At 45.0% G+C, this 10,503-nt stretch overlaps 1 protein-coding gene across 1 annotated transcript; it reads left to right on the plus strand.

Annotated features, from left to right (window-relative positions):
- Positions 1-648: 648 nt before the first annotated feature.
- Positions 649-7,376, plus strand: LOC309966644 (aldose reductase-related protein 2-like; the record flags this gene model as incomplete). Its single annotated transcript, XM_082846856.1, has 5 exons — positions 649-740; positions 5,073-5,194; positions 5,383-5,515; positions 6,223-6,291; positions 7,077-7,376. Exons 2-5 carry the CDS (start codon positions 5,076-5,078, stop codon positions 7,374-7,376), a joined length of 621 nt encoding a protein of 206 aa, XP_082702982.1. The 5' UTR covers positions 649-740; positions 5,073-5,075.
- Between the last annotated feature and the right edge of the window lie 3,127 nt (positions 7,377-10,503).

Consider the following 10,503-nt stretch of genomic DNA (forward strand, 5'->3'; position numbering starts at 1 on the left):
GTCCACGAGCTGATCACACATCCCACAAGCCTCAGCACGTAGCCCCTTCCTCTTTTCCCTGTATATATATGCACAGAAACAGCACTCTTGTAATGGTATCATGAGTGGTGAGAATATAGATGATTAATATTTCCTTGCTTATAATCTACATTTTCTAGTTTTACTATAATGAGCATATATCATTTTGTTATCACAAAGCTTTTTTTCTTTAAGGAAGTGACAAGAATCACTAAATAAATATACGAAGAGTGTTAGCATCCTGTCCAGGTGGTTAACAGATAAACATATTCTTATACTTCTGTAATTTCCATGTTCTGAGGGAAAAAATTTGCAACTGTTGAGCAATTAGATAGGAACAAATTAAAATACATGCACCTTTTTTTATTTTCCATTTATTAAACTAGCAAAGGAAAAGAAAAATGGATAAAATCTCTAAGTGTCACTCTCATAAAATAATCCATGCATTTTGAATCAGGGAGAACTGGACACAAGGTTACAATATTTGAAGTTCATTCACATGAATCAATATTACAAAAGGCTGAAAGGGCTTTCCTGTTCTTTCCAGGGTTGGAAATGTCTGCCCACCCCCAGCCTCTAGCTCCTCCCTCTGCAGCCAGAGTCAGCACCATTAAGCGGGGCAGAAGACAACGAATCTGCCCACTCACGACCATTTTGCACTCACCGTGGCCGCCTTTGTGGAGCTCAGTACTAAGGCCAACTTGGGCCTGGGCACCTGGAAGGTATGTATGCAAGGATTTGGACACCTACTTCCCTCGAGGGGCTTTGGACATTTTCTCCTGTCAGTAGGGAAAGCTCAGAGGCGAGGGTTTGGGGAGGTAAATGTTGGGCCCTGGAGGCAGGACCGAGGTTGCTTTGCTTTCTCAGGGCTGATTCAGGCTGCAAAGCTCCAAGACTGGCTTTTTCCAGCAGTGGTGAGAGCTTTGCTAGCAAGTATCAAGTTTTAAGCAGTTTGGGGACTCAAAAACACACTTGCTTTCCTGGGCACCTTCTCTCTCAGCAGCCGTTCCCTCTCAACTCCCCCTGGCTCTGGGACACTTAGAGGGCCCTGGGTTGGCTGCTGTGGCCTGGGGGGTTGGGAGGAGGGGCTGGGAGGGCTCAGGAGGCTGCCCAGGCAGCATCAGCAGTCCCTGGGAGAGTGTTGAGAATCAGAAGCTGAGACCCCACCCCAGGCTACTGAGTTGGAACCTGCTCTTTAACGATCTCCAGAGCATAGTAGAGTCTGAGAAGGCTGTGACCACAGGGAGGGTGGTCCCAGAGAGAGAGGCGCCTGGGCTGGGAGTCGGGGAGCTCGGGTTCCCCAGGTGTTGCTAGAGTGAGCTGGCGAAACCCAGAAAGGCACTCCGAGTGCTCAGGGAAGCAGACTGCGGAGCCTCTCTTAGGATAGGCTTAAAATGTCTTCCCATCACTTTCTAACTGCCTTCGCTCTCACTTCCGTCCGTGATGGCGCCATCCTAACTGGTTCCAGTTCTCTACTTACCTTCTTCCCTCTTGTCCCTCTGTTGAGTCTTTCTCCTCTGACTCCGTCCTTCTCTGCACCTGGTTTTCTCATCTCCTCTCCTGGGTTTGAAGGTAGGCTCCCTCCTCGTCCCAGGACTGCGTCATTCTCAGGAAGCTCTCTCGGATAATCTGGGCGAGCAGATTAATTCCAGCTTGATTCATCCCAGCTTCTCTTGCTTGAACAGGGCTGCTTTTCTCCAAATCAGAGCTTTGACTTTGACACAGATGTGACAAGTAATTACTTCCACATCTCCAGTGAATCCGCTCACCTCGTCTAAATTTACCCAAAAAGGGGACTTCCCTGATGACGCAGTGGTTAAGAACCCGCCTGCCAATGCAGGGGACATGGGTTTGAGCCCTGGTCCAGGAAGATCCCACATGCCACAGAGTAATTAAGCCCGTGCGCCACAACTACTGAGCCTGCGCTCTAGAGCCCGTGAGCCACAACTACCGAAGCCCGCGCGCCTAGAGCCCGTAAATCACCGCGGTGAGAAGCCCACGCGCCGCAATCAACAGTAGCTTCAGCTCGCGGCAACTAGAGAAAGCCGGCGCACAGCGAGGAAGACCCAACACAGCCAAAACTAGAAAAATAAATAAATAAATTTATTAAAAAACCCCCACTAATCTGAAAAAATATAAAGCTAGATGAACTGGGAGATTGGGATTGACATATATACACTAATATGTATAAAATGGATAACTAATAAGAACCTGCTGTATAAAAACATAAATAAAATTCAAAAATTCGAAAAAAAAAGAATATAGCACTCAAAGCAGTATTGTATAAAGATATAATCAATGTGATGCCAAGTATTTGATACTAAGTATTCATCAAAGATACCATATACTTTTGGTCTTTATTTTTGTACAATACTTACTTTTTTTTCTTTTTGCGGTACACGGGCCTCTCACTGCTGTGGCCTCTCGCGTTGCAGAGCACAGGCTCCGGACGCGCAGGCTCAGCGGCCATGGCTCACGGGCCCAGCCGCTCCGCGGCATGTGGGATCCTCCGGGACCGGGGCACGAACCCGTGTCCCCTGCATCGGCAGGCAGACTCTCAACCACTGCGCCACCAGGGAAGCCCAATAATTACTTTTTAAAAGACAACTTAAAAGTTGGATTACTAGGTTCAGCTATGCTTCGTCAATATTTCTTCTTCTAGCCCTACAAAGCAATACTGGATCTACTCTAATAAATGATCTTTCATTGGAATAAATAAATAAAAAGTTTACCCAAGAAATTATGTTCAGAATTTCAGAATTAGATGTAAGGATTATGAAGTGAAACATTTTCAAGGTGTAGGGATGATGTAATTTTTAAGGCTTATGTGTTTACCAGTGAAGGTCAAGTAGGGTGTAGTGATTGGGAGGGGCATCCAGGGATGCTCCTTTCTTTTATTTTTATGTATTTATCTGGCTGCTTTGGGTCTTGGTTGGAGCATGCAGGTCGTGGTGCGTGGGCTCTTGGTTCTGGAGCGTGGGCTCTAGAGTGCTTGGGCTGACTTGCCCCACAGCATGTGGGATCTTAATTCCCCAACCAGGGATGGAACTCACATCCCCTGCATTGGTAGGTGGATTCTTAACCACTGGACCACCAGGGAAGTGACCAGGGATGCTTCTGAATGCGTTTATTATTTCATGATGAAAGAAGAGGTTTGAAAAAGATTTTGTGAAAGATCAGTATTAAGTGTTTTTCAGTTTGCCTTTGCTAGATTAGACAGAATGTGGTATTTTTAATGCCCTTCCTCCCTCCCTTCCTTCCTCCCCTCCCTCCTTTCTCTTTCTTTCTTTTCTTCCTTCCTTCCTTTCTTTCTTTTTCTTCCTTCCTTTCTTCCTTTCTCTCTTTCTTCCTCTCTTCCTCCCTTTCTTTCTTGCCTTGCGAGGGTCGGGGGGAGGAATAAACCCCATTCTTACAAGGTTTTCTATTTCTCCTTTTCCTGAAACAACAGTTATATAATGCCTTGCATCCATTGACTCTTAGGTGTGTGCCCAGTGCTGTGCTGCAAACTTGACATTCATTGTGGCCCTTAACACAGTGACCTCATGAGGCAGGTGCTATTGTTATTATTCCCATTTTGTAGACTAGGTTTGGAGAAGTTAAGTAATCTGCTCAGGCCACACACCTAGTATGCGATGAGCCTGGATTTATGCAGTAATGACCATTTTCTCTCTCTGAAGATTCCTTTGAGTTACTTCAAAATCAAGTCTTCAGCCTGGTCATTAGAAAGAGGTTGCAGTCTCTTCCACACACCTGGAGACAGCTCCCGGCTGGAGGGTGAACCTGGATTAGAAGGGAGTGGGCTTGAGCTAGGATACGACATGAGGCTATAATCATAAAGTTAATTCACTTTCCTTCCTTCTCTTTTGAAAAGTTTTCCAAAGCACGTTTTCTTCCCAGGTGTCCCCTGGAAAAGGGGACCCCAGGGAAACCTTGGTTTGGAGAAGCTGGGCTGTATAGGAGAGCCTGTTGAAGGTGGTCTGGGGATAAGAGTCTATGATGGTCTTTTCTTTTTCCTTCCAGTCTACCCCAGGCAAAGTCAGAGAGGCTGTGAAAGTGGCCACTGACATAGGATGTCGCCACTTGGACTGTGCTTATGCCTACGAGAATGAGCATGAGGTGGGGGGAAGCCATCCAAGAGAAGATCTGAGAGAAGGTTGTGAAGCAGGAGGTGGGAGGACTGCACTTCAAGGCAGGCAGAAGTATTGGATTCGGTCAGCACCCGGAACTCTGCCAGCCTTGGCTCTAAGTACTCTGGTCATTTCCCCCGCTGCCTTTATAACATCCCTGGATACAAACATCCACACTCTAGCTCAGTATTGGTGTGCAGAGACGCTCCTCCTACCTTACCCATCTCGACTGGGTTTTCCCTTTGTGGGGATGGCTCCACTGAGCCATGGCAGTGCCCTTAGCATCCCCGTTCCCCATCAGTGGGCTCCATCTGCCCCATGGCAGTTAAAAGCTAAGGCTGCAGTCAGAAATGGATCCTGAAGCTCCACCTTTTTTGTTTGTTTGTTTGTTTTTTGCGGTACGCGGGCCTCTCACTGTTGTGGCCTCTCCCGTCGCGGAGCACAGGCTCCGGATGTGCAGGCTCAGTGGCCATGGCTCACGGGCCCAGCCGCTCCGCGGTATGTGGGATCTTCCCAGACCGGGGCACGAACCCGTGTCCCCTGCATCGGCAGGTGGACTCTCTACCACTGTGCCACCAGGGAAGCCCTAAAGCTCCACCTTTCAGCACTGTGGTCTCAGTGGTTGTGGCCCAGACGTTCTCAGCCAGCAGGTATTTTGGAAAATGGTGGGAGCGTTTTTTATTGTCATATATGAATTTCATTTTAGTTCAGTCTAGTAAAAGGCAAGTTACAAAATGTTATTGAAAAGGCTTTCTTCCTGCTTTCCTCTCTCTCCATGGGCTGAATGGAAAATTCCTCTTCACGCTTTGGTTAATCCTTACGACAGTGGATCCTGTACCAGGTACTCCTGTCCCAGAGAGGACTAAGCCAAGCCAGGATCCCTGGGGTCCCTCTAGCACTGCCCAAAGGTGTCCCTTTCTATGACAGGCCATGGAGGAACTGGTGGACGAGGGGCTGGTGAAAAACATTGGGATCTCCAACTTCAACCACTTCCAGATCGAAAGGCTCTTGAACAAACCTAGACTGAAATACAAACCGGTGCTTACCAGGTAAATTCTGTTTAGTAAAGGGTAAGGGTCCTGCGCTATTACTTCTTAAACATTTGGAGGCAAGTTCAGTGCTTTGCACTGAGTCTCATTTGAAGGTCAGTCATCAGGTACTTCGTTGGTCATGTGAGACAGCTCTTGGGGTCTGGTTTAGCCCAGACTTCTGCTTGACAGTCTTTTATTGTGTGTAGAACTCCCTATGAGCAGCTCAAAAAGCAGGTGGACTTTCCTAGTGATGAGGATTGTTCCCTTTTACAGATTGAGTGTCACCCATACCTCAGACAGGAGAAATTGATCCAGTACTGCCAGACTAAGGGCATCACTGTCATGGCTTACAGCCCTCTGGACTCTCCAGATAGACCTGGGTGAGGCATTTGATCTTTCTCTTGACATTCTTTAAGAAAATCCATCAGATGGCTAGTGGGAAGCTGTTGCTTAGCACAGGGAGATCAGCTCGATGCTTTGTGATGACCTAGAGGGGTGGGATAGGGAGGGTGGGAGGGAGGCTCAAGAGGGAGGTGATATAGGGATATATGTATACATATAGCTGATTCACTTTGTTGTACAGCAGAAACTAACACAACACTATACTCCAATAAAGAGTATAAAATTATGCTCCAATAAAGATTATTGGAAAAAATAATACTCCAAAAAATTATACTCCAGTAAAGATATATATTTAAAAAAAAGCCATCAGAAAGAAAAATACATGTAATGCAATGTGCCTGGCATACTCAAACAGTGGGGAAAATATGGTAACTTTACAAAAAACAGCAACATGCCTGACCCTCTGGAATTACTCCAGTTCAGCCACCCAGCACTGGATCAACCTTTGCAAAATTACTGACACTTCAAAGCCCATGGGTAAGACATGAAGCTTTCAAATCCTGCTGCCTTGTCTCCCACATGGAGAAGACTGATGATCAGCCTTGGGACCATCGCTGGAGTAAGATTTATTTACATATGATAGCCATGGTGATTATTCACACCAGCCATCTTTCTCCCTCTAGGGCCAAGGGTCCTTAATCTAGGACTCGTCCCTACTGGAGGATCCCAAGATTAAGGAGATTGCTGCAAAGCACAAAAAATCCACAGCCCAGGTACAAGGTATATAGTTTCTTTTCCGTCCAGCAGATCAGTCTTGTGTTTTATTCCTTGTGCTGTCTTCATTTAACTCCTTGAAGGTGAAAAAAACAGGAAAGGAAGCCCACTGAGGCCCTTCCTTGAAAGCCTGTTTGTTTGGAACTCCAGGAAATCCCATGGTTATCACTGAAACAAGGATGGCATCTAACGGCTTCTGTTGAGTCCTGTTGTCCAAGAAGAAGAGCATGGCTATACAGCCAAAAGATCTGGGTTCAGATCCCAGTTCCACTACGTATCAGCCTCATGACCCCAAACACTGTCCCAAGCCACTTTCCTTATTTTTAAAAAAGGAAGGTTATGAGGGCCTCTCTGGTGGTGCAGTGGTTGAGAGTCCACTTGCCGATGCAGGGGACACGGGTTTGTGCCCTGGTCTGGGAAGATCCCACGTGCCGCAGAGCGGCTGGGCCCGTGAGCCATGGCCACTTAGCCTGCGTGTCCGGAGCCTGTGCTCCGCAATGGGAGAGGCCACAACAGTGAGAGGCCCGCGTACCGCAAAATAATAATAATAATAATAAATAAATAAAATAAAATAAAAAAGGAAGGTTATGGAGTTGTTGTGAGGATTAAGGGAGATACTGGCAGAGGACTGACAAGCTTCTGATGGTTATATAAAGTGCTCAGTCAATACTAGCTGTTGTACTAAAGATACAGTGAGTGGCAGAGATGTTTTATTTTTCTGAAAAAAAAGTAGAGGGAGCAGTCCTTGTAGATAAGTGGAAACACCATGTCCCCTTCTGCACGGGTTCTGATCCGGTTCCATATTCAGAGGAACGTGGTCGTAATTCCCAAGTCTGTGACGCCAGCACGCATCGCTGAGAACTTTCAGGTAAGGTTCCAGCTGGTTGGCCTTGGTTTTCTCAGTGGAGGAGGCGACGGGAGAGATTCCCTCACCAGGCCTCTCATGCTGTCCCTGAGTTTTCTGTGGGCTTTTCCCCCTTCCCAGCACCTTGCAATCTCTCAGGCCAGGGAGCTGACCTCAGAGCTGAGAAGAATGACTAAGGATGGGCTGGGGGAGCAGCCGGTGAGGTCCTGTCAGGTCTGAGCACAGCTGTACCTCTGATCTGATCACGGGGACTCTGCTATCTTGAGGATATGAAGAGTTAAAAGGATAGAGAATAATAATAACCAACATGCATGGAGAATTTACCCCGTGGCAGCACTATTCGGAATGCTTTTTGTATGTGTTACTCACTGAATCCTGCAAGCACCCCCTTGGAGGTAGATACTCTTACTCACATTTTACGGAAGATGAAATGCAGGAATGGGGAGGCCAAGGAACTTGCTCAAGGCCACCCAGGTTGTAAGTGGCTGAACCAAGTTTCAAAGGCTCTTGGGAGATCTTTGGTTTCGCTGGCAATCAAAACGTCATCTACATACTGAAGTAAGGTTCCTTCGTATAACTGTAGGTCCATTAGCTCTTTGGCTAGGGCTTTCCTGAAAATGGTGGGGGCGTTCTTGAATCCTGGGGGGAAGCACGATCCAGCAAAACTGCTGTTTCAATTTGGTCTCTGGGTCATCCCATTCAAAAGCAAAAAATCCTGAGATTTGGGACTTAAGGGTGTGCAATAAAAGGTGCCTTGTAGGTCCCAAACCGTAGGGCCAGCAGAAATCCCAGGATAAAGTTGTAAGTAAGGTATAGGGGTTGGCTACCACCAGATGAATGTCCTCAGCTATCTGATTTATTGCTCTCAGGTCCTGTACAAAGTGGTATTCGTGGGTCCCCGGCTCCTGGACTGGTAGGATGGGAGTGTTGTATGGTGACTGGCAGAGGCAGATGAGGTTATGTTCAAGGAAGGCAGATATCACTGGCTGGATTCCCTTTCTGGCATGTTCCCTTAAGGGCTGTTGTTTTAAGTTCGGGATCTTAGACCCTGGATGGAGTTTCACCTGTACAGGTGTTACCATCTTTGCTCTTCTTGGCCTCCTATCTGCCCAAACATCCTATCTTACCTTCTGCAGGATCTCTTCAGGAAATTCCAGGCACTCAGTCTTCCCTAGCTATAGTAGTGTTGCTTGAAGCGAGCAAGTTTGTTCTGGTGGCACCTTAATGTCCATCCTTTCTTGGGAGAAAGTGACTCTTGCATTTAGTTTACTCAAGAGGTCTCGTCCCAGCAGAGGTATTGGACACTCAGGCATGTACAGGGAAACTGCTTCAAATAAGTCTCTCCTATCTGACACTCCAGTGGCTTCCAAAAGGGCTTTTGGAGAGGTTTTGGAGACAGTCACTATCTCTGAGGAGGCTTTGGCCAGTTTAGAGTTTAGCACAGAGAAAGTAGGTCCGGTATCAATAAAAAAATCAACAAGCTTATTTCCCACAGTCATTTTTACCCAGGGCTCCTTGTGGGAAATATCAGTGGAGGCAGTACTTCCTAGGAGAGACCCTGGGCCCTGTCATTCTTGGTCACTATCAATCATCTGGGGCATCAGCAGAAGGGGCTGTGAGCAAATTATTTCCATATCTACGGTTTCCCTGGCACTCTGAAAGGCAAGCTTGGGGGTCTCAGTTCATCATTTTGTTTCTACCTCATGGGCCTTGTAAATGACAGAGTATGGTGTCATACTTCCCATCCACATTTTTATATTTTTGCTATTTATTTATATATCCATAAATAATCTATGAGATTGTTTTGGGCGTTTTCTAAAATTAAAAAAAAATTTTCCTTCATGTGATTATGATTTCCTTAATTAAAAAGCTTAGGTATAGGATAAAAAGATTAGGTTCCTATTAATAAGTTATATGACGTTTTTTGTTTCACTTGAATTTAACCAAACAGAGGTGAATGAAAATGCTGATATAGAGAAATATTTTATAAAACCACTTCCTAGTTTTTCCTGATTTCACTTTTCACATTTACATCTCGAGTAATGAGAACTTTGCAGGCCTCAGACCCTTCAATCTCACAATTCTAACCAAGATAATGAATCCATCCTAAAATTTGTTCACTGATTTTGGATTGCTGGGAATAAAGCCACACTAGTCATCAGCTAAACCTGAATCCAGTCTAAGGTATACACTACAGGTGTGTGTTAAATTAACTCTTTCTATCCTATGATTACGTGATTATGTAGTGAACTTGCCTTTTCTTATGGGGAGAGAGGTTGGGGAGTGATGGGGAGGGGAGGATGGTGAGGCGGGGTGTGGAAAAGGAAGGCAGCTTGTCATGGGAAGTAGGGGACCAGGGAGTGGGTCCTCATGTGTTCCAGGTATGTCTCTCCCCCGGTATTTTTGGATTGAGCTGGAAAGATGGGTACCAGCTAACTGGAAATCTGAGAATCACTGCTGCTGTCCTACAAGTCCCAGGGAGTCTCAGGACTAGACTGGACCCATTAGTATTTAAGTCAGATCTGGTAAATGCCAGCCAGATGGTACCAAACTCCAACTGGGACCTGGAGGGATTTGACTTTCTCAATAAGACCCCATAATGCCCAACCTCTCAGGCCTGCTTTAGTCATTCATTAACTTGCAATAATTGCATTTTACATGACTAGAATTTTGTACCCTACTTATTGCATTATCGTGAGATTTTGCTATACATTATAGAGTTAAAAGGGGTACAGATTAGAGAGAGGCTCCTGTAGAAAATAATTTCCAGTAAAATTTGAAAGGACCCTCATCAGTGAACATTGTTGGAAATAGGCATTTTTTTTGCTTTAATATTGAGTACACATGAGTATAAGAGTGAAACATAAAACTGAACGTAAAAACCATGCAAAAATAATAGGCTGTAAAGAATCTTGGAAAAAACCATTTGCCATGAATGTGACAGAAAATAGATGAGTAATTTTCTTACAATCAAAAAAGCTTATTCAAATCAGTAAGAAAAATCTAAGATGTCAAAAGAAAAGTTGGTGAATGAAAATTGGCCAATAAACAACATGAAAAGTTATTCATACTAGTAACCAAAAATGCAAATTATAACAAGCTATCTACATTATCAAATCAATAAAGCCTAAAATAAAAGAAAAATCTATCTAGCAAAATAAACATGTAAGCAGGTTTTTTTTTCTATGTGGTAACCAGTGAATTTCATGTTTGTTATTCTCTTACATAATTTTTGTATTTTCTAAAATAGGAAATTCATGTTTACAGTCAGAGATGTAAACATTAAACATTTTTTAAGCATTAAAAAAAAAAACAAGGATCCAACTCAATCAGTTATTTCACACAC

The sequence above is a fragment of the Leucopleurus acutus genome (genome assembly GCF_964270905.1).
Source record: "Leucopleurus acutus genome assembly, chromosome: 9".
In the NCBI taxonomy this organism is placed as follows: domain Eukaryota; kingdom Metazoa; phylum Chordata; class Mammalia; order Artiodactyla; family Delphinidae; genus Leucopleurus; species Leucopleurus acutus.